General features: G+C 33.3%; 1 protein-coding gene and 1 non-coding gene across 2 annotated transcripts; both read left to right on the forward strand.

The window, feature by feature from the left end:
• The first annotated feature begins 3,048 nt into the window (after window positions 1-3,048).
• Window positions 3,049-3,607, forward strand: LOC105156416 (small polypeptide DEVIL 4). Its single transcript, XR_016064064.1, has one exon. It is a non-coding gene; the product is annotated as a small polypeptide DEVIL 4 (transcript).
• Window positions 3,608-11,328: 7,721 nt separating this feature from the next.
• Window positions 11,329-17,494, forward strand: LOC105156418 (GC-rich sequence DNA-binding factor-like protein). Its single transcript, XM_011072535.3, has 6 exons — window positions 11,329-12,654; window positions 12,816-12,983; window positions 14,325-15,004; window positions 15,472-15,766; window positions 15,900-16,189; window positions 16,993-17,494. The coding sequence occupies exons 1-6, from the start codon at window positions 11,404-11,406 to the stop codon at window positions 17,183-17,185; spliced, it is 2,877 nt and encodes a 958-aa protein (XP_011070837.1). The 5' UTR covers window positions 11,329-11,403; the 3' UTR covers window positions 17,186-17,494.
• Window positions 17,495-19,443: the final 1,949 nt, after the last annotated feature.

Consider the following 19,443-nt stretch of genomic DNA (forward strand, 5'->3'; position numbering starts at 1 on the left):
ATTGTACTTTAAGTAACAAAAACAGCGAAAAAAGCCTCGACCAAAATCATAAAAATCAACCTTAACATAATTGCTCGAAAAGAAAGGGTAAAGTGTCATTTGATCGTGCCTTAAAATTGGGGTTTGATGGGAAATTTTTATTCAAATTAAGTTTAATTAAATCGAATCATTAGAAAATAAATCTGATATACTTATTATAAGATTGACTATTTTCATTGAATTGTATATCAATCATACGATAAATATACATATATTTAGCATATCGTTAGTGCAGACCCGATTAAATCCAATTGAAATTAAAATTTTCTGTGTCCGTAGTGAAATGGGAGAAACACGAGACGAAGCAAGTGGGTTGCTATGCACTGGTAAAATTAACTATAAATTAATCTATCACTTAATATTTGTACTGACAAAACCTGTAATCCGACCATAAATAAAACTAAAACTTAGGGCTGAAGGCCACAGCTTTGAAATTTCTGCTGCTTGGGCTCTTGACACGATAACCATTATTCATAGTTTTCAAAGGGGAATATTTATATATATGGCACGCCAATTTGCAATTCACGTGGGGGTTTTGACTGTTATTTTGATTTGATCCCTCTGATTTATTGACATGGGGATTCCAAATAGTATTCTTATACACTCTCGTCCCATCAAAATCTTCTCATCATCTCATTCACATTTACTCGAATAACACTTCCTTTTTTGTTTTTGGTACATTGCCGACCAATGCATATACCAATATTTTATATTTGGTTCAAAATTATGTCTATTTAGTCGTTTGTGTCTGTTTCATGTGGGAATCCATTGCCATAATGTTTGTTTTAATTAAAGTGGTGAGGTTTACATGCCTATATAAGGCCAAGCCATGTCTTATTTACAAATAACAAATACAATTACAAATTTCTCTCTCGCCTTCTCTTACAATTTTTCAAAGATTTAAGTTTTGTTTCAGTAACAAGTTTTTGATTGAAGTGTTTTTCGATATAGTACTAAAATCAAAAGAATTACAATTATATTATTTTGGGAGAAATTACGTTGTACTCAATGCACTACTAATACGGAATATCTATTTTTTTTTAAGGCAACCAGTGAATTATGCTATTCGATTAAATTTACAATTTTCATTGGATTGAGAATTGTTACAATGCAATGCTCGTTATAAGTTTATTATTTCATTTACTTGTCGCGAAATTGCATTTTTAGCTGTTATATATTATTTATTCCAACATGATTTTGATTGCTTGTGATTTCTAAATCTGATTCTTATATTTCAAAATGTTGTTTCATTACACAAAACTGAAATTTTTCCAACATAAACTACAATTCCTTAATATATTTATTTATTTGAAAAGATAACTATCCTTTTATTAACTAATTTGTTCTATCAATTATTTTCTACTCAAGCACATTTAAAAGTATTACATTTTATGAATTTTGATCGATTATTCATAATTTTTTCTCTTTAAATAAATTAAATAAATATAATTCATATTATGCGTACACATCAAATATGTTTAGTTCACTACTATATACAGCAGTAGGTATATGAATATGTCAAATAATTAGAAAATTAGTTGCAAGATATAAAAAATTATTGCATAGTGATGGTTGTCTATATTTGAGGTTTTTTTTAGACAATTAATCAAAAACAATAAACCTCAACCCCAAGGGACAAAAAGTCTTCATGGGAAATTATTATTGTTAATTATTCGATAAAATTAGGATCAACGACGACATAAAACATTAAGGTCATGAAACGCTATCTACTTGGACAGGTACCTAATTATTAGTTAAGTATATGTTAAATCACGTACAATAATATATAGCATCATATTATATTTTTTGAAAAAGTCATGATAATTTCTTTGAAAAGAATCATGATAATTTACATGTCAAATGATTAATTATATTAATATTTATCATAAAATTTCTGGAAAAGAAAGCACGCATAAGCATGCTGTGTTACCATGATTTGAGCGTGATTGTACCACATAAACACTTATCAAAAGCTAATTCGGTGAAATAATTGTTGTCATGATCAAAGACTAGCTAGTAAAAGGTAGTTGAACTAGAGTAGGATCCAACCGAACTCGATTCCACTTGTTTATCAATTCAACCAATAAATAAAATAAACACTGAAAATAATAATATTATTAAAAAATTATGAAATATGTATTGATGAATATCTCCAAATTCAATTATTATGAGCATATCAATAGGGTAGCTCATAAACTACGGAAATATGTTGCCTGGTTGAAGTAACGGGCGACCCATTATGTTGGTGGGTATATATAGTCTACATAAATAAAAAAATGTGTAGGTTGAAATCTACCAAAGTAATGTACACTTATAAAATGCAAACATACCATATTATTTGGACATGGCAAGGAGACCACTCTAACGTTTTTATTAAAATCCGGAATTCGTCGGGAGATTTTGATAGTTATTGTAATATACATATATATATTATTGAAAAAAAAAAGTAATAATATGAAAATAAGCACTTGTAACATATACTATTAATGATGTTTTGGGCTAATGGTTAAAATTAAGGTTGATGTCTCATGAATATGTTCGAGATTATGGATTTTAAGTGAGGTTTCATTATATATGAGTTGTTGTAGTTTATTATCCGAATGTGAATTTTTTTTACATATTTTAATGGTAGTTCTTTATTTTTAAAATTAATTGTTTTGTTAATTATAATTGATTATTAATAATTAAGTTTATGATATTTATGTAATTGATTAAATAAAAATCAAGCTATCTCCTATTATCGAAACGGCATAGAGATGTAAATAAATAAATTGTAAAGAAAGAAAAGGGAAGAGTGGGTGGATTTGTTAGAATAGTTTTATCAAATTTGCACATCGTTGTTGGCTATGGAATCCCAAGTGGGAAGTGGGAAGTGGGACCCAGACCCAGAGAGAAACTGTCTGGTGATCTTGGGGGCAGTGCACCCCCTTTGGTGCCCCATAGTTGGCTCTTCACTCGACCAATCCTAATTAAGACCACACCTCCACACACCTATAAGAACCCCCCTCTCACAATTTGGAACCCTGACTTCAAACTCATTCACATAATTAAGACATCCTCAACCTCAACAAAAACCAAACTCTCTCTCCTCTCTCTTTCTCGCAAGCAAGAAACTATGAAGATCAGCATCAGCAGCGGCGGCAAGAAAAGGATCTCGAGCAGAGGGCTCAGCGGAGTCTTCAGGGAACAAAGGGCTAAGCTCTACATCATCAGACGATGCGTCGTCATGCTACTTTGCTACCACGACTGACTGACTCACGTCTTCGGGTCGGGTTAAATCTATTGTGGCTGCCTCAACGAAAGGAACTCAATCGTTGCGAAATGTTTCTTTCGTCAGAGCTCCTTGAAATATTGTCCAATTTAGTTCCTGTCTGATAGGACACGAGACGATGATGTTTTTCTTTTGTTTTGGTTCTCGACTACGTTAATTAGAGTACTGTAAATAGCTGCGGCGGGAGAAGTGGTCCATTAGTTCTAGGTTTTGACAATTTTGTACTAATTAATAGGCCGTAAGGGCTTCTTATTGTATACAAATAGATGGAATCATGAAACTATTATTTTGATTCAATTCTTGGTTTTAGCTTGTGCTTTTGTTGTCTTCTTCGTCTTCTCTTTCTTCTCTTCAACTGTGGGATGTAATGAGGAGAAGCCAAGAAATGGCTTAATATGAAAATATTAAATATTAAATAATTTTCATTTTTAGCAATTTAAAATTTTAGATGACGCAGTCGTGAGAACAAATACGAGAAATAAGTTAAATAAGAAGTCTTTGGTTAGAATGATATTGCCACCTATTTATAGAAAATACAAGTAATTCTTTTGTGACATTATAAATGAACAAATTACCTCTCTATGAAAAACAAATTATCAATTTATCTTTTGTATTATTAAAAATACAATAATTTACCCTCTATATTTTTTTAAAATAAAACAATTTATCTCTCTAGATAGGAATAAATTATTTCATTTTAATTAACACGAGAATAAATTACTATTTTTTTTTCACAAGGAGTAATCTGCTCATTTATAATTCATTTATAAAAGAAGGTTTTCATGAGGGGTTGCATTTTTACGGTGTATTAATATATCAAATATTAAATAATTATCCTCTTTTAACGATTTAAATATTTGGATGGAGTGATCATCAGTTCAGATTTTTCCTTCAAGAGCATCTGAATTGATTATATTTAAATGAAATTTCAGTGAGATAGGGGGTAGAGGAGTATATAGAATTAGTTCTAATTTATTTATACATATTCCCTACGTAGTCATTTGCAATTGGCCCACATTCTCTTCATTTACAATAGTCACAAAATACAAAAGGAGAATGTACTTCTCTTTTCTTCCTAAAAGTTGGAGTTAATTATTTTTGTTAACATCCCTCCCATGCTAGCTACAGTTTATATTTGAAGAAAAAACTGAAAAAAAAAAATGAATAATTAAGAAGATTGATGAGGGGAATAATAATAGTCATAATACTAGTTTGATAAGAAAAAATTTATTTAATATATAATTGATAAATTAGCAATAAGTCAATTGCTGATGGAGGATAAATATGGATTTTCATTCAACGGTTTTGTTAATATCAACAAATTCTGTAAATATTAACTAATGAAAGGATCTATTTGTTAGACAAAAACAAACGTTAGGAAACTAAATCTAATTTTTTAAATTATAAAAGTTTACGTATAGTTACACAAAATATCAAGAGAACGAGGTATAATTAATTATCCCTTTTTTATTTAATTAATTACTAACTAGGAAATCATTATTCTCCTCATAGCCTGTTTGACTATATATCTTGGCTTTCCAACGATCAACTTGATAACTAGCAATCCATAAAGCATTCTAATACCTCATTAAAGTTGCTAATTAATGTTATGGTGGCAAATAAAGTCGCTTTTCTCAATCAGTCAAACAGTCTTGCTAACCTTTAGCTACTGTATAAAGGCACGTCTGTAGTAAGCGTGATAATCAAATCTTTTCCATAATACGAAATTAATTATGGTTTCATTAAAGTCGTGTTTGATGTGGCCCCCTTAAGCACAATGACATGCGCCCAAACTACCACTTAAAGATAGGATAATTATGGTTAGGTGTGGTGGTTCCATTATTTTCATTTGTTTTTGGTGATAAGTATAGGAGGTTACTGGACATAAACCTGTCTTGACGCTAAACCACTTTACTAATCTTGTTTTATATGTCTCTCGAACAAAGATAATCTTGTTTAATTTCAAATATGTCTCAACCAAACAACATGCGTTAGTATGTTAAATTATAATTGTTTTTTATAATGTTCTCTAACTATTTAATTAAGTAAATAATCCACGTATTAATGTTAGGTCAAATAATTTTTTTTTAATAAGAATCGAACGTAAAAATTTCAGACACTTATATAATAAGTCATAAGTACAGAATAATTAAAGGGTGTTTGGCTAAACTTGTTTAAAAGATTTTATAAGCTCATATATCTTATAAGATACTATATATTAATTTACATCAGTACGACTCAATAGTTATTAAAAAAATTTGATGTTAAAATCAGCGTCGAACTAATTAGCAAGTAAAATTTTCCTAATATCGATTGGCAACGAGAATTTTACTTAATAATTAGTTTGAAGCTCATTTTTTTCCTATAAACTCTCGAACATTTTATGAAATACTTCAAAGAGCTTATAAGGTCACCCAAACGCCCTCTTAATCTCATTATTAATATAGCATAATTTACAATATTTAATATTTTCGCATTCTAAAGAATAGGTTCTTAATCCATGTCAGCTATATGTGTGATTAGAAAGGGACATTTGATATTACCTCAAGGACTTTTAATTGCAGCCCTAAAGTTTTATTGTCATTTTCGGACAAGTTAAATGTAGTACGTAACAGGATAAGAGCAAGTTTTTCCAAGTCACACATTTGATTCTCTTTGAATTTTTTTTCTTGCAGGAGATATATGTACTGCTCTCGACCTAATTTCAAAGAGAAAAAAGGGGTTCCTAAGAGTTCCGTTGCTACATGAGTTGCAATAATTAAAATTCTGCCTCTAATTCTTCAACCAAGAGGGTGTTTTCCTAAATATTTTTAAAATATTTTATAAACTCCTATATTTTATAAGATATTCTAAAAATTTATAAGATGTTGGATTTTATTTTAACAATAAGCTCCTATATTATTTGAATAAAATAAGATATTAAAACTTATAATATATTAAGATATTTCGCGTAATAAGATTTTTGTATTGGTAAAATGATAAAAGACGACATGATACTATTAGAATCAAATAAATTGTTATTTCTTAACATATTTTGTAGTTTAATATTTTTAAAGTACTTTCATAAATAGACACACTTCAAACAAAAATTTAACAGTAAAAAAATAACGAATTATTATGTAAAATTTTAAATAAAAATAATATATATGTACGTTCATACTAGTCGAATATTAACGTAAATATATTATTGATATTTTTTTTGTTAATGCAATAACTAATTCTAGTCGTATAATTTAATATTTTTTCAGTAAATATAATATCAATAGCAATGTTATTTTTGTTTAATAATAATAGTTTATTATTAAATAATAAAATATTGTTTTCTTTTCTAAATGCAAGAAAAATTAAAGAGCAATAAAATTCTTTAAAATCATAGAGAGAGAGAGAGAGAGAGAGAGAGAGAGAGCATGTGTATGAATGATAATATTTTGTCTTATGACATATTAATCTTATAAAGCTTATAAGATATTATAAAAAAGTTAGAAAATTTAATTTTTTTCAAATAAATTATAATTAAGATCCAAAACCTCTTGTTTTGGAATCTTTAAAAAAAATTATCAAATAATTTTATAAAATTTATAAATCCTAAAACATCTTATAAAATAATTTAAAAAACTTGTAACCTCAGTCAAAGACCTCTAAAGATCCTAAAATGAGCAGTCCAGTCTTTTTGTTTTTGTTCAAAGAACACATCTGTCCTAATGTTCTATAGTCACCGAATTCTTTTTTGAGAAAAAAAAGGATGATCAATTATAATTATTTTTTATTTTTATTTTCTTTTTAGAAAAAAACCAGATACATGAAGAAGTCCAAAAATTGAAAAGATGAGAGTTGGTGGGGGCAGAGAGGGTAATCTTAAAAATTCTGGTGTCGGCCAAATAATCAATGGTTGCCATGTAAGTTCAGGAAAATGACCGAAACTGTCCAAACCCCACACCCGGACCGAATTAGATTTCCTATTTCAATTTATATTGCATTTTTTATTACATTTCATATGTACAGATTATATGTATAAACATGACGTGGTCATTTTTTTTAATATATATATATAATAAAATAAAAAATACAACAGGAATTGCAACAAAAAATTCACTCCGCACCTAAATAGAAATTGCACTTTCTATTACAATTTTTATATATGACATAAAATAGAATATGCAACAACCCTTCCCTTGTGTAATGGCGATGAGTCAAAATCTGAAATAGCAGCAACCTTATCCTCCCCCACGTGCAATCCTCCCTGTTCCTTACCCCACCATTCAACTCTTCTCTCTATCTGACATTTCTGTATTCCTTTTCACGATTGCTTGCTCTTAACTTTTTCTTTGATGCACACTTGAACCATGGATCCGCTGCCTACCTTTGATTCACTAGAAAAAGATAATTAAATTATTATTGGCTATGTTTTATACTCAGTAGTAAATAGTTATTATTAATCAGAGTTGAATAAAAATTGATGTAAAATTTTTCTTATTCATCATAAAAATGTGGCTTTTAATCATTACAAAAAACACGAGGAACCAAACAATAATTGTGAGAGTGTTTGTTATTTTTCTTTAATTGTATACTAATTACATGACAAATATAACAAATATATTGCTTTTAGCCATATAATTAGTTCAGGTTCGATCAAATTCGATTTGAGTTAGAATTTTTCATCCCTTTTTTTTCTTTATGGATAGTACAGAAGATACACACACAACTATATACGTAACTGTATCAATATGACCCTTGAGCATATATATACACTCAATTATTACAGCTTCGTGATAGTTGCAGGATCACTAAGATTAGGGTATCGACAACGTCGTAATTCGCGTGCTGATTCATTTTACATATGCTTTTGTTCTAGGTCTTTGATTGCCACTGAGTTGATCTTATGAAACTGTATATATATAGAGTATTATTGAAATGTTTTTATCACCTATCGAATATTCACCCCGATCTATATGGGGCCCCTGACCTTCATTGGGTCAGGATCACAATCAAACTTCTACTAATGCTGGATCATGCGTGATTGACTTATTGGTAAACATTTTAGTCTGTATTATTACATATATGAGACTGCTTAATAATATTCAGTAGAGTAGTAGATACTTGTTTCGTACCCAAGTGGTTCAAACCATCTCATCAGACATCACTTATCTCTCTACTTTTGTATTTATATATATACTTTCCCTTGTCTAAGAATCTGCTCACTCTTCACTCCCCTATCTCACTCTCAGACACACACACACACACACACAGGAAATATACTAAATTTTGTATTTACAACTTGGTGTTATATACTTAATAATCTGGGCACTCCATATATATGTGTATTTAATTGGTAGTCGACAAGTCTTAATCCGTTGACAGTACTATACTACTACATATAGTGGAGAAATGATAGACATGTTCATTCAGACAAGATTGATCGCCACATCAAAATTTGAAATTTTGATAATTCAGAATGTTAATTTTCCAAGTTCTTGACCGTACCAAATACTAAATTATATTAATAGGTATTTTATAACCCAATTCTGTCTTGTATTTTGATTTCTTTGATACATTTAAACAAATCAAATACGTACAAATCTATATATAATACTCTTGATTCTTAAAATTGAAATGCAAAACAAACTATATAAGGAGAGGTGTTTGATGATTGTGATCAAATTCATCTGAGTTTATTATATATTTGTTTAAAGCCAGAGCTGAATGCACAGACCAGGGTGTCAAAGGCCCTTACTGTCTGTTTTCCGTTAGGCACATCCATCCACAGCAACGAAACCAAGATGAGGGCGAAAAACAAAACCAACCCTCGTTTCAACTTTCAAGGGAAATGATGTCCCGTTTTCCTGTTCATTCTTGACTAGGGTGTATGATCATACGTCTGGATTTTATATAGGTAAACGAACTCAATTTCCTTATCCACAGGACAAATGAACGCTGATCAAACCCTTACTCGATGAGTTGGTACTTTTGGTATAATGCAATCAAGCATGTTTTCAATGAATTCATGAGCATTTTTCCTGACCCCTCAAGATTTGCTATTTTCTTGGTTGGACGATGTATGGAGCAGACAAGCTAATGTCGTTATTTCAAATAGGTTTGGCCCCTGTTAGTGTATATGTTTATTGCATGTTTGAATTAAGACAACAACCTTAGTGACCTGTAAGAGTCTCCAGGTTCATGAATTTTGCTCTCCTCCCAGTTGTGCAATTTGTCCTTGTATTGGACAAGATATAATTCCACGGCTTCATGTCCAATTATGATTTTCGACGTTCCTACCTTGTAATTTCAAGATATAATTAATAACGGATAATAACACTATTTTCCTTTAAAATTTAATGTAATTACAGTTAAATTTTTTATAATTTAAAAAATTACATTTAATATCATTAATGTTTGTTTCTATCTAACAAACATAAGCATTAGTTACTCAAATTCACTAAATTTGATAATATTAGCTAAACAATTAAATAAAAATTCATATTTATCCTCTAATTAACTTATTACACGTCAAATAAATCTTTCATAACTAAAAATACATTCTTTTTTACATCATATTTATTTAATTTAAGGAAAAAAATACAAGCTACCTCTATGTGACATGGGATGTGTACAGTGTACACCCCCTATAACATAATACATACCAAATTACATCTTTATTATTTCAAAATAAAACAATTTACCCCTTAGTGGGGTGGTGTAATACAGTCACCCCTTCCACGACTTGAAATATATAATTTTTGAAGAATAAAAATATTATATATAATATATTAATATTTATGATAATATGTAAATGTTAATTGCAAATAAAATATTATTATATATAAATATATTTTTAATCACCGCCACCGCCGCCCAGCCCCCGTCACCGCCTTCCAGCTTCACTCCCGTTGCCCGCACCACCCCATGCCTCCCTCCTCCCCTTTCCCCACTCCCCCCAGTCATCGTTCAACCTCTACCTTCCCCAACTCGCGCTCCGGCACCGCCCCCTCGCTCCTTCCCCCTTCCCCAACTCCTACCTTCGTCGCCGCTCCCCCTCCCCATTCCTAATCCCTTGCCGGCCTCCCCTTTCCCCATTCCATTAGCGGCCTTCCTCCTCCAGGGCCCCAATATCGTTGGTCCTCTTTTATTCAAGTTAAAGAAAATCGAGGTTATTGATTTTGTTAGTTGAATTTTTACCTTAAATCAAAATTAAATTAAATCAAATCCAATAATTATTAAATAAATTAAATTAAATCAGATCCAATAATTATTAAATAAGGTTATAAAGTAGTCTTATAATTAAAAATTAAAAATAATAAAAAATAAAGAAAATGCATGTGGACTGCACGAAATTGTGAGGGGATAAATTGTATTATTTTAAAAAATATAGGGAGAAAATTTAATACTTTTTTTCATTAGATGGTAATTTAGTCATGTTTAATATCATAAGGATAACTATATTGAATCTATTTACTTAGTCTAAAAATACTTCTACGATCGGCGAAACTATAGCATTTACGACTATCTTATCACTATTCAAGTTGTCCAGAGATTTATACTCTTTTTAAATCAAGTCTCACCCAAATTGGTTGGTCGAATCTAAACTAATTATATAAAAAGTGTGATATATTTACTGTGTGATTCAAGTACCATTTAAAAAAATGATCAACAATATATAAATATATTATATTTGCTTTATAATTATTTGATTCGACCAAAATTGATTTGAATAATAATTTTGCTTTCTTAAGATCATTCATTACTTCCTCTGGATTTATAACTTGGTTTCTTCTTGAGTTTGAAAAAAAGAAATATTTGTCTCCCTGCAGGGGAAACATATAGCCCAACTTTTAAAGATTTTGGACTTCATCCATCACTTACTAATCCACCTGAGCTAAGTGGATTAATTTAGGCCCAATAAGGCATAAATAATGGGCCCCATTTTATAAGCCCTATGGTGTTTTGGGCCAAATAAAGAAAAATATCCGCTATGCAGTGAGTCGCGGGTCGGCTACGTATAAGTTGTGAAACCCAAATCCGACCCGGCAATCAAAGTTTACCCATCCATACGGAGCCGATCACAGAACTAATCGAAAACCTATTCTCGACCCGCCACCATGAGCACCAAATCCCGCAACTTTCGCCGCCGTGCCGGTGACGACGAAGATGAAGACGATACCAACTCTGCGGCTCCCTCCACCGCTAAAAGCAACGGCACCCCTTCCACCACAAATAGACCCTTGGCCACGAGTAAACCCAAGAAAACGTCCTCTCAGCCCCCTTCTAAAAGTCTCCTTTCATTCGCCGATGACGACGACGAATCACCCTTTTCTCGGCCGGCTCCCAAGCCCTCCTCTTCTTCCTCTTCACGTCTCTCCAAATCATCAGCTCACAAACTCACTTCCTCCAAGGACCGACTTGCTCCACACCCTCCATCCTCCACCCTCCCTTCCAATGTCCAGCCACAAGCCGGAGTTTACACTAAAGAAGCCCTCTTAGAGCTTCAGAAAAATACTAAAACCCTCGCGGCACCCGCCCGTAATAAGCCCAAGCCCGAGCCGGAACCTGTAGTAGTCTTAAAGGGTTTGATAAAACCCGTAATTGCGAACGATTTAGATTCTGGAACTGCCGCTAGAAGTCAAGATTTTGAGGAGGACGATATGGGTTTTGATCGAAAGCGCAAAGATTTGAATATTGAGAGAAATGATGCACTATCCCGGTTGAAGGATATTGGTTTAGGGCCTGGTTTGAGGGAGGATGAGGAAGTGATACCGGACAAGGCAACGATAGAGGCAATTAGGGCAAAGAGGGAGAGGCTGAGACAGGCCAAGGCTGCAGCACCAGATTATATAGCATTGGATGGAGGGAGTAATCACGGTGCAGCTGAAGGTTTGAGTGATGAGGAGCCGGAGTTTCAGGGGAGGATTGGGTTCTTCGGCGAGAAAATTGGTGGTGCTGATAAGAAAGGTGTTTTTGAGGATTTTGAGGAGAAGGCAATGCCAAAAGAGAGGGGTACCGAAATGGTTAGTGATGATGAAGATGAGGAGGATAAGATGTGGGAAGAAGAGCAGGTTAGAAAAGGGTTGGGAAAGAGGCTAGATGATGGTGTTGGGGCTCAAGGAGTGGGTGGAAGTGTTACTGGTGTCAGTAGTATTCGGCAAAGTGGTAGTTTGCAGCCAAGTTTTGGGTACTTGGGTAGTGGAACCAGTGTGACGCATCATCCTCCGGTGCAAAATGTGGAAGCTACTGGTAGCTACAGTAGTATTGGTGGGGCTGGTGGAGAATTAGTTGGTTCCAATGTGATGTCTATATCTCAGCAGGCCGAGCTTACTAAGAAAGCCTTGAATGAGAACTTGAGGAGGGTTAAGGTATATGTTTTTTTATTCTCATCATTCTCAGCTTTTTTGGTTTAGTATGAAAGATATCCTTTCAGTTAGGGTAATAGCATTCTCGATGTTGATAATTTTGATGTCGCTTGGTTTTTTTATGATCTTTTAACTTTGCAGTTTGATGTACATTCATGTTTCAGGAATCTCATGGCCGAACAATGGTGTCATTGGCTAAGACTGAAGAAAATCTGTCTTCTTCCTTGCTGAATATTACTAGCCTAGAGAATTCTCTGGCTGCTGCTGGTGAGAAGTTCCTCTTTATGCAAAAGCTTCGTGAGTTTGTTTCTGTTATATGTGAGTTCTTGCAGGTATGGATTATCCGATTTATGACTTCTATGTCCTTATACTGTTAGTTATTTTGTTGTTAGACATATTTGCTAAGCTTTTGTTTTCTGGCTTTGCACTTGTTTCATTTGCCTAGAAGTGTAGATTTCGCTGTTCCTAACAAAAATGCAAACTCATTGCAATTTTGTTTGGCCAAAAAAAAAAAAAAAAAAAGGAAGAAAAAGAAGAAGAGGAATGAAAATAACAACTAGCTAAAACGAATTCTGATTCTTCTTGGTTTGAAAGGTCGTACTCTACCTCTGTGGTTCCATGATGGAATATTCTGTAATACACAGTATTTTCAAATATCATTTCAATATCCTGACCACATTGCCCCCAATTTGGCGTTGCCACTGATTACCAATTGGGAACGGAGTGCAGAATTCATAATTGTGAGTAATTGGCAATTAATATTGAATGATCAATTTCTCAATTTTTTTCCCTTCTCTGCTATAGTGCCAATTGAGCTATAGCAGCTCTAGTTCTTCTTCCTTTGCTATTTGTCTTTGCAATTTCATCCGTATCACTTTATATTTTTTCTTCCCTTTTACTCTCTACTTTACCAAACTTCACTATGATCACTGATCATGAGTGGCTCCGGTTGTCTTTCAAGGAGAAGGATATCAACTGCATTCTTGCAAATTGCAACTTCTGATTATCTTTAGCATCTTGGCCTCTGCTTAACTGCTATGACCTCAATGTAACCGACTCTTTTGAAATGTGGGAACTATTATGTAAATTTGGTTAGGTGTTGGAATGAACGGGATTAATGCTCCCGCACTTTGTCTATCCCAAATCTGCAAGGGAAAAAAGGTAGAAAAAGTAAAGGAACTGAAGAAGGGGGGGAAGGGTTTGAATCAAGTTGCTCTGGGTGCACGAATGTTTGCGTTGCTTGTAGTGGTGCCTTTCCTAATGGAAACAGGGTTCAGTGATTCTGAGAAAAAACACATTCCTTTATGTGCCAATTTTGCACTGACAAGCAGAGGCATCATGCTTCCATGATGAGTGGTTGTGCTCGTTAAGAATATCAGTGATGACAGATATCGACTTTTCTCTTTCGTCTTCCACTGAAATAATCAAGATTTTTTGTTGTTGAATTGTTAAGAAAACAGGTTGAATGGTAGCTGCATTTATCACAGAACTAATATTTGTAGCTTATTTCATTTTACTGGACTTTGCGTTTCATGATCTACTGTTTAGACTCTTGTGATTTTCTAGTAACATGTTTTGCTTTTTCAATCTTGGGCTTTTCTTTTCGTCTGACTTGTTTCAGTGCATGGTGGAAGGGCTTGCTTTAACAATGTTGGTGCTATTCTTTTTTGCAGCATAAAGCTCCTTTCATTGAAGAACTTGAAGAACAAATGCAGAAGCTTCATGAAGAACGTGCAAGAGCCATCACAGAAAGAAGAGCAGCAGACAATGATGATGAAATATCTGAAATAGAACAAGCTATTATTGCAGCACGTGCAGAATTCCGTAAAGGAGTAAGCAATCCAGAAAAAGTTGCCGCAGCTATTGCTGCCTCTCAGATTGCATCTGCTAATGCAAGAGCATTAAAAAGTGCACCTGTGGAGCTAGATGAATTTGGTAGAGATGTAAATCTGCAAAAACGAATGGATATCACAAGAAGGGCAGAAGCTCGACAAAGAAGGAGAGCGAAAGCCGATTCTAAAAGAAAATTGGCCATGGAAAATGATAATTCCAATCAACAAATGGAAGGAGAATTGAGCACTGATGAAAGTGATAGTGAGAGTACAGCTTATGAGTCAACACATAATCAATTACTTGAGGTTGCTGATAAAATTTTCAGTGATGCAGCTGAGGATTTTTCTCAATTCTCAATTGTGGTTGGAAGATTTGAAAGATGGAAGAAAGATTACGCATCAAGTTATCGTGATGCATATATGTCATTAAGTTTACCTGCTATTTTCTCACCCTACGTGAGGCTCGAGCTTCTGAAGTGGGATCCACTTCATGAAGATGCAGATTTCATTGATATGAAATGGTAGGTACTGTAGATAATTCCATTGAGATGTTATGTTTCTCCTGTAGCTTGATATTTTAGTACAATATCTTATGCAAGATAAGAAAAAGTACCGTCATATACTTACAAAAGAAAGATAATCAGACAGCCGCAGTAGGTTCCTACTTTGTTCCCCCCTCATTTGGTGTGATATACATTTTTTGTTGTTGCTATACTTGTAGCATTGGTGCTTTAATTCCACAGGTATCTAGCCAGTAAGTGGTATTCTCAGAGTTTGAGAAGATTTATGGGGATTTATTTGTTTACTAACTTGTATAGACATGGTTTTGTTTAAAGTTAGTTGCACCTAAAAATTGATTATTTAATGAGTATGCACATGTAAATTTATGTGCTTGCTTGAGCTATATCTTCTTCGATATTTGGACATTTTAAAGATTATTGTTCATGTTTCTGTTGATTAATGTGTATAAGTTTCTTATGTTTTCCAGGCATTCCTTGCTATTCAATTATGGTCTTCCAGAAGATGGCAATGAAATCAGTGGAGAGGATGCTGAAGCTGATGCTGATGCCAATCTAATTCCTGAATTGGTTGAAAAACTTGCAATTCCTATTCTACACCATCAGTTAGCTCATTGTTGGGACATGCTTAGCACCCGTGAGACGAAGTATGCTGTTTCTGCTATGAACTTGATAATCAGATATGTAAACCTCTCGAGTTCTGCTCTTGCTGAGTTGGTAACTGTGTTACGTGATCGTCTCACTAAGGCTGTGGCTGATTTACTGGTAATGTTGTGAAACTTTCGAACATTATTTGTCTTGTGGTTATCTCCCTGGTTGAATTCAACTGAATGTTCTCGGTGTCATAATGCCAGTATTGATTAATGACAGTTATCTGTCTTGTGATCCTGAATAATAGGTGCCCACGTGGAGTCCACTTGAAATGAAGGCTGTACCAAATGCAGCACGAGTTGCAGCATATAGGTTTGGTACATCTGTTCGTTTGATGAGAAACATATGCTTGTGGGATAAAATCCTTGCGATGCCTATTCTTGAGAAGATTGCTCTTGATGAACTTTTATGCGGCAAGGTTCTTCCTCATCTTCACAGCATACAGTCAAACGTCCATGATGCAATTGTACGTGTAGAGAGGATCATTGCTTCACTTTATGGTGTCTGGACAGGTCCCAGTGTTACAGGGGATCGCAGGTATTACATCTGTCAATTCTATAGATTCACTTGTTTCATGTTAGCTAGTTAATGACATGCTTTTCATCTTAGCTAATAGTTTTCCTTGCTTATGATTTTTGAGTTGTGTTTTTGTGTTTATTGTTCATGGTTTTTGCACGTGATTTATTTCCCGGTTACACATTTGGAGTTCCTATTAGAATTTGTTGAATTCACTTTCTTTCTATCATTAAAATTCCATGTGTAAGGAAGATGGTATGGTAAGCCTGCAAGCTTGTTACGATATGGCGCCATGACCTTTTATCTGAACTTTGGGATATGACTCTTCATATGAGCTTGGGTGTCCATTTCAGTTGATCCTTACCCTTAAAATACATCTTCGGATATAGGCACTGTTCAACTTCATTGAACTCGGACTGTAGGCTTCAATGGAATATGAGAAGCTTGATCTTCCACAATGCAAAGCCCATTTCCTTGGGCAGATGGGCTTTAGCAGAGATATCTCAATAAGATGCTTTATTTTTTGGTCCCCCATTGACTTTCAGTATGAGTTTCAGTAGAAGTGCATGCACAAGGATATAGGTGTTTGTGAAACTTGTGTTTTCTCATGTGCTTGGTAGCTTAATATAACTGGTTGCTAATACGAGTACAATGAAGTATTTTCACTTCTTAGCAATATATTTTCTTAAGGGGGATAATTGATTTAGTACCATGATTGATAAATAAAACCTCATAAAAACTTTTTTTTGGATAGTATCCTCAAGTTGTGTTTTGTTGGAGCAGAAAGTTGTTCCATATAACAAGTCATTTTTCTTTGAATGTAGCCGAAAATTGCAGCCTTTGGTAGATTACTTGCTATTGATTGGGAAGACACTGGAGAAAAAGCACGTGTCCAGTGCCATGGAAACTGAAAGTGGTAAACTTGTGAGACGATTAAAGAAAATGCTGGTGGAGCTTAACGAATACGACCATGCAAGGGCACTATCAAGAACATTCAATCTCAAAGAGGCGCTCTAGTTTTACTCTCATGTGTTGGGTTCAAAAGCCGTCAGCTTCTTGAAAACAAGGCAGCTCGAGTGGTGATTTTTCTTGTACAATTGTGAGAATAGTATAATTGTGTATGTTCCTTTTGGAGGAATCTACTACTATCACACTGCTAGTATCCATGTGTTGGTTTAACACACCGGCATTTCTCTCACATGGTCGCTACAGAGCTGTTGCTTTGTTGGCCAATTTCCAGAGACGTTTACGTTAGCTCATAATGATGTAGGAATTGCATTTAGTCACAGGACAAGTGTTATTATATCATTACTTGACCTTCGCATATCTACGACACCTTATTCTATGAATGCATATCTATAGTATTAGTATATGTGCCAAAAATGTGTATAACAATTGGCAGCAATATTTGAAACTAAAATATTGTATGGTATGGATGTGTAGAGCATCATTCACCAGACAGTTTATGTCTAGCGTTACAGGTCAATGCTTATCAATGCTAATGTGACGGATGAGACATCTCTTGCACTTTCGTTTGCGTGCGTGTGTCCGTTTGTATGTATAAAAGCAAGATCAACGAGAGCACCTAGGAAACCAGTCTTCTAGGTATTGTTTATTGTGTCAATGCAAATACATATAAATACATATATACGAAAAAATACATACCATCTTCTTGTAACATTCGAAATAAGTAAATTACTTTCTTATTAAAAAAAATATCAAATTTTTTTTTTTGTTGGATTTAAAATCAAGCAAATTGTTCCCGAAAAGAAGTGGTGTATTACATACTTCTTTAGTTTGATTTTGATTGATTTTTTAAAATAAAATATTATTTTATATATAATAATATTATGTTATATTATATTGTACAATATATTATCTATAATAATATATATCTTTGTTAAGTGAAAACCTAACCCCTCCCCGCCGCCACCACTACCATGGTCGCCGCTTGAAACCCTCTCCTTCCCTGAAAACCCTTCCCCTTCCCTTTTGCTTGAAATCCTCCCCATCTCCCATCGTTGCCGCCCCTTTTCCCGTCCCCACCCACCCCCTACCCAGAAGCCTTCCCTGCCGTCGCTCCTCGTTGGAAAATGCTCATAACCCCACCTCCACCACCCCTACGACGCCTATTACTTCCTGCTCCCATGTCACCTTCGCCGTTGACGCCCTTGACCTCCATCCACTACCCGTCTCTTTCTTTCTCTCTCTGTGTATATATATTTATATATATAATATATTACATATATATAATATGTTTTGATAAAATTTATATAAATATATTTTACATAACTATATTTAAGTCGAGATCCTTGATTTGAATTAAAATAAAATTTGGGCCATTAATTTACTAGTTAAATTTGAATTCTGAATTTAGATCAAATCTAATGATTTTTAAATAATATTATAAATATAATTTTAAAAGTTATAGGGAGACACTTTTGATATTACACTTCTTCATATATAAATAGACACACACACATATATATATATATATTATATAAAAAAAAAAGAGCTTAAGTGACGAACACATGTAAAAAAGAATTATACCCTGCATTACCGTGACTATGGCTTAAAGATTATTGTAAATTGATAGTATTACTCATGGTCTGATAAAGTGTGAAAATTTAAAATTTTGATTGCAGTGAATTAGTTATTTTTACATAATTGTAGTTAATATAATTAGAAAATTTATTATGATTCTTAACTAGGATCATAGTATTTGTCAAGTTTATTTAAATATAAATAATGTTTTGGCTCGCATATTGAAACAATGCCCAATATCGGTAATGAAGTTATAGTTCATTATTATTCATTATAATAGTTTTAATCATAATAATTAATAATGATAAAAAAAATAATATTTTATTTTATCAAGATCACTGACCAATAGCTTCCTTAGGCCCTTAAAATCAAGTATCAAGTTCAGAAAAGTGCAATCGGTTCACTTCTAGAAACTACGCTCCACTTTGTCTGTTTATTGAACATCTTGGTTGGTCATGGATAATGTTTTTTGAAACATGTTCATTTTATTGATCATGGAAACTTTTTTGAACATTGTTTGAAGTAAGGATATATGCATCGTTTCTTTAGGTGTTCAATTTATATTTCAAATAGGTCCTAATTTCGGCATAAATATTTTCTCAATCACTCATTTTTTTGAGCAAACATGTCAAAATTGGACAAAGAATACCAAAAAAGCATCCTCCAAAACAACACGGCCATGTAACTGTGTTGTTGTGTTCGACGGTATTCCAAATTCGTTAAAACTACCT

This window comes from Sesamum indicum, linkage group LG2, assembly GCF_026168435.1.
Source record: "Sesamum indicum cultivar Baizhima isolate 11 linkage group LG2, ASM2616843v1, whole genome shotgun sequence".
NCBI lineage: Eukaryota > Viridiplantae > Streptophyta > Magnoliopsida > Lamiales > Pedaliaceae > Sesamum > Sesamum indicum.

Excerpts from the sequence above, each read along its gene's own strand:
- LOC105156418 (XM_011072535.3), top strand. The coding sequence starts at position 11,404 with ATGAGCACCAAATCCCGCAACTTTCGCCGCCGTGCCGGTGACGACGAA. Across the intron at positions 12,655-12,815 it reads AGAACTTGAGGAGGGTTAAG|GAATCTCATGGCCGAACAAT; the intron begins GTATATGTTTTT and ends TTCATGTTTCAG. Across the intron at positions 16,190-16,992 it reads AGTGTTACAGGGGATCGCAG|CCGAAAATTGCAGCCTTTGG; the intron begins GTATTACATCTG and ends CTTTGAATGTAG.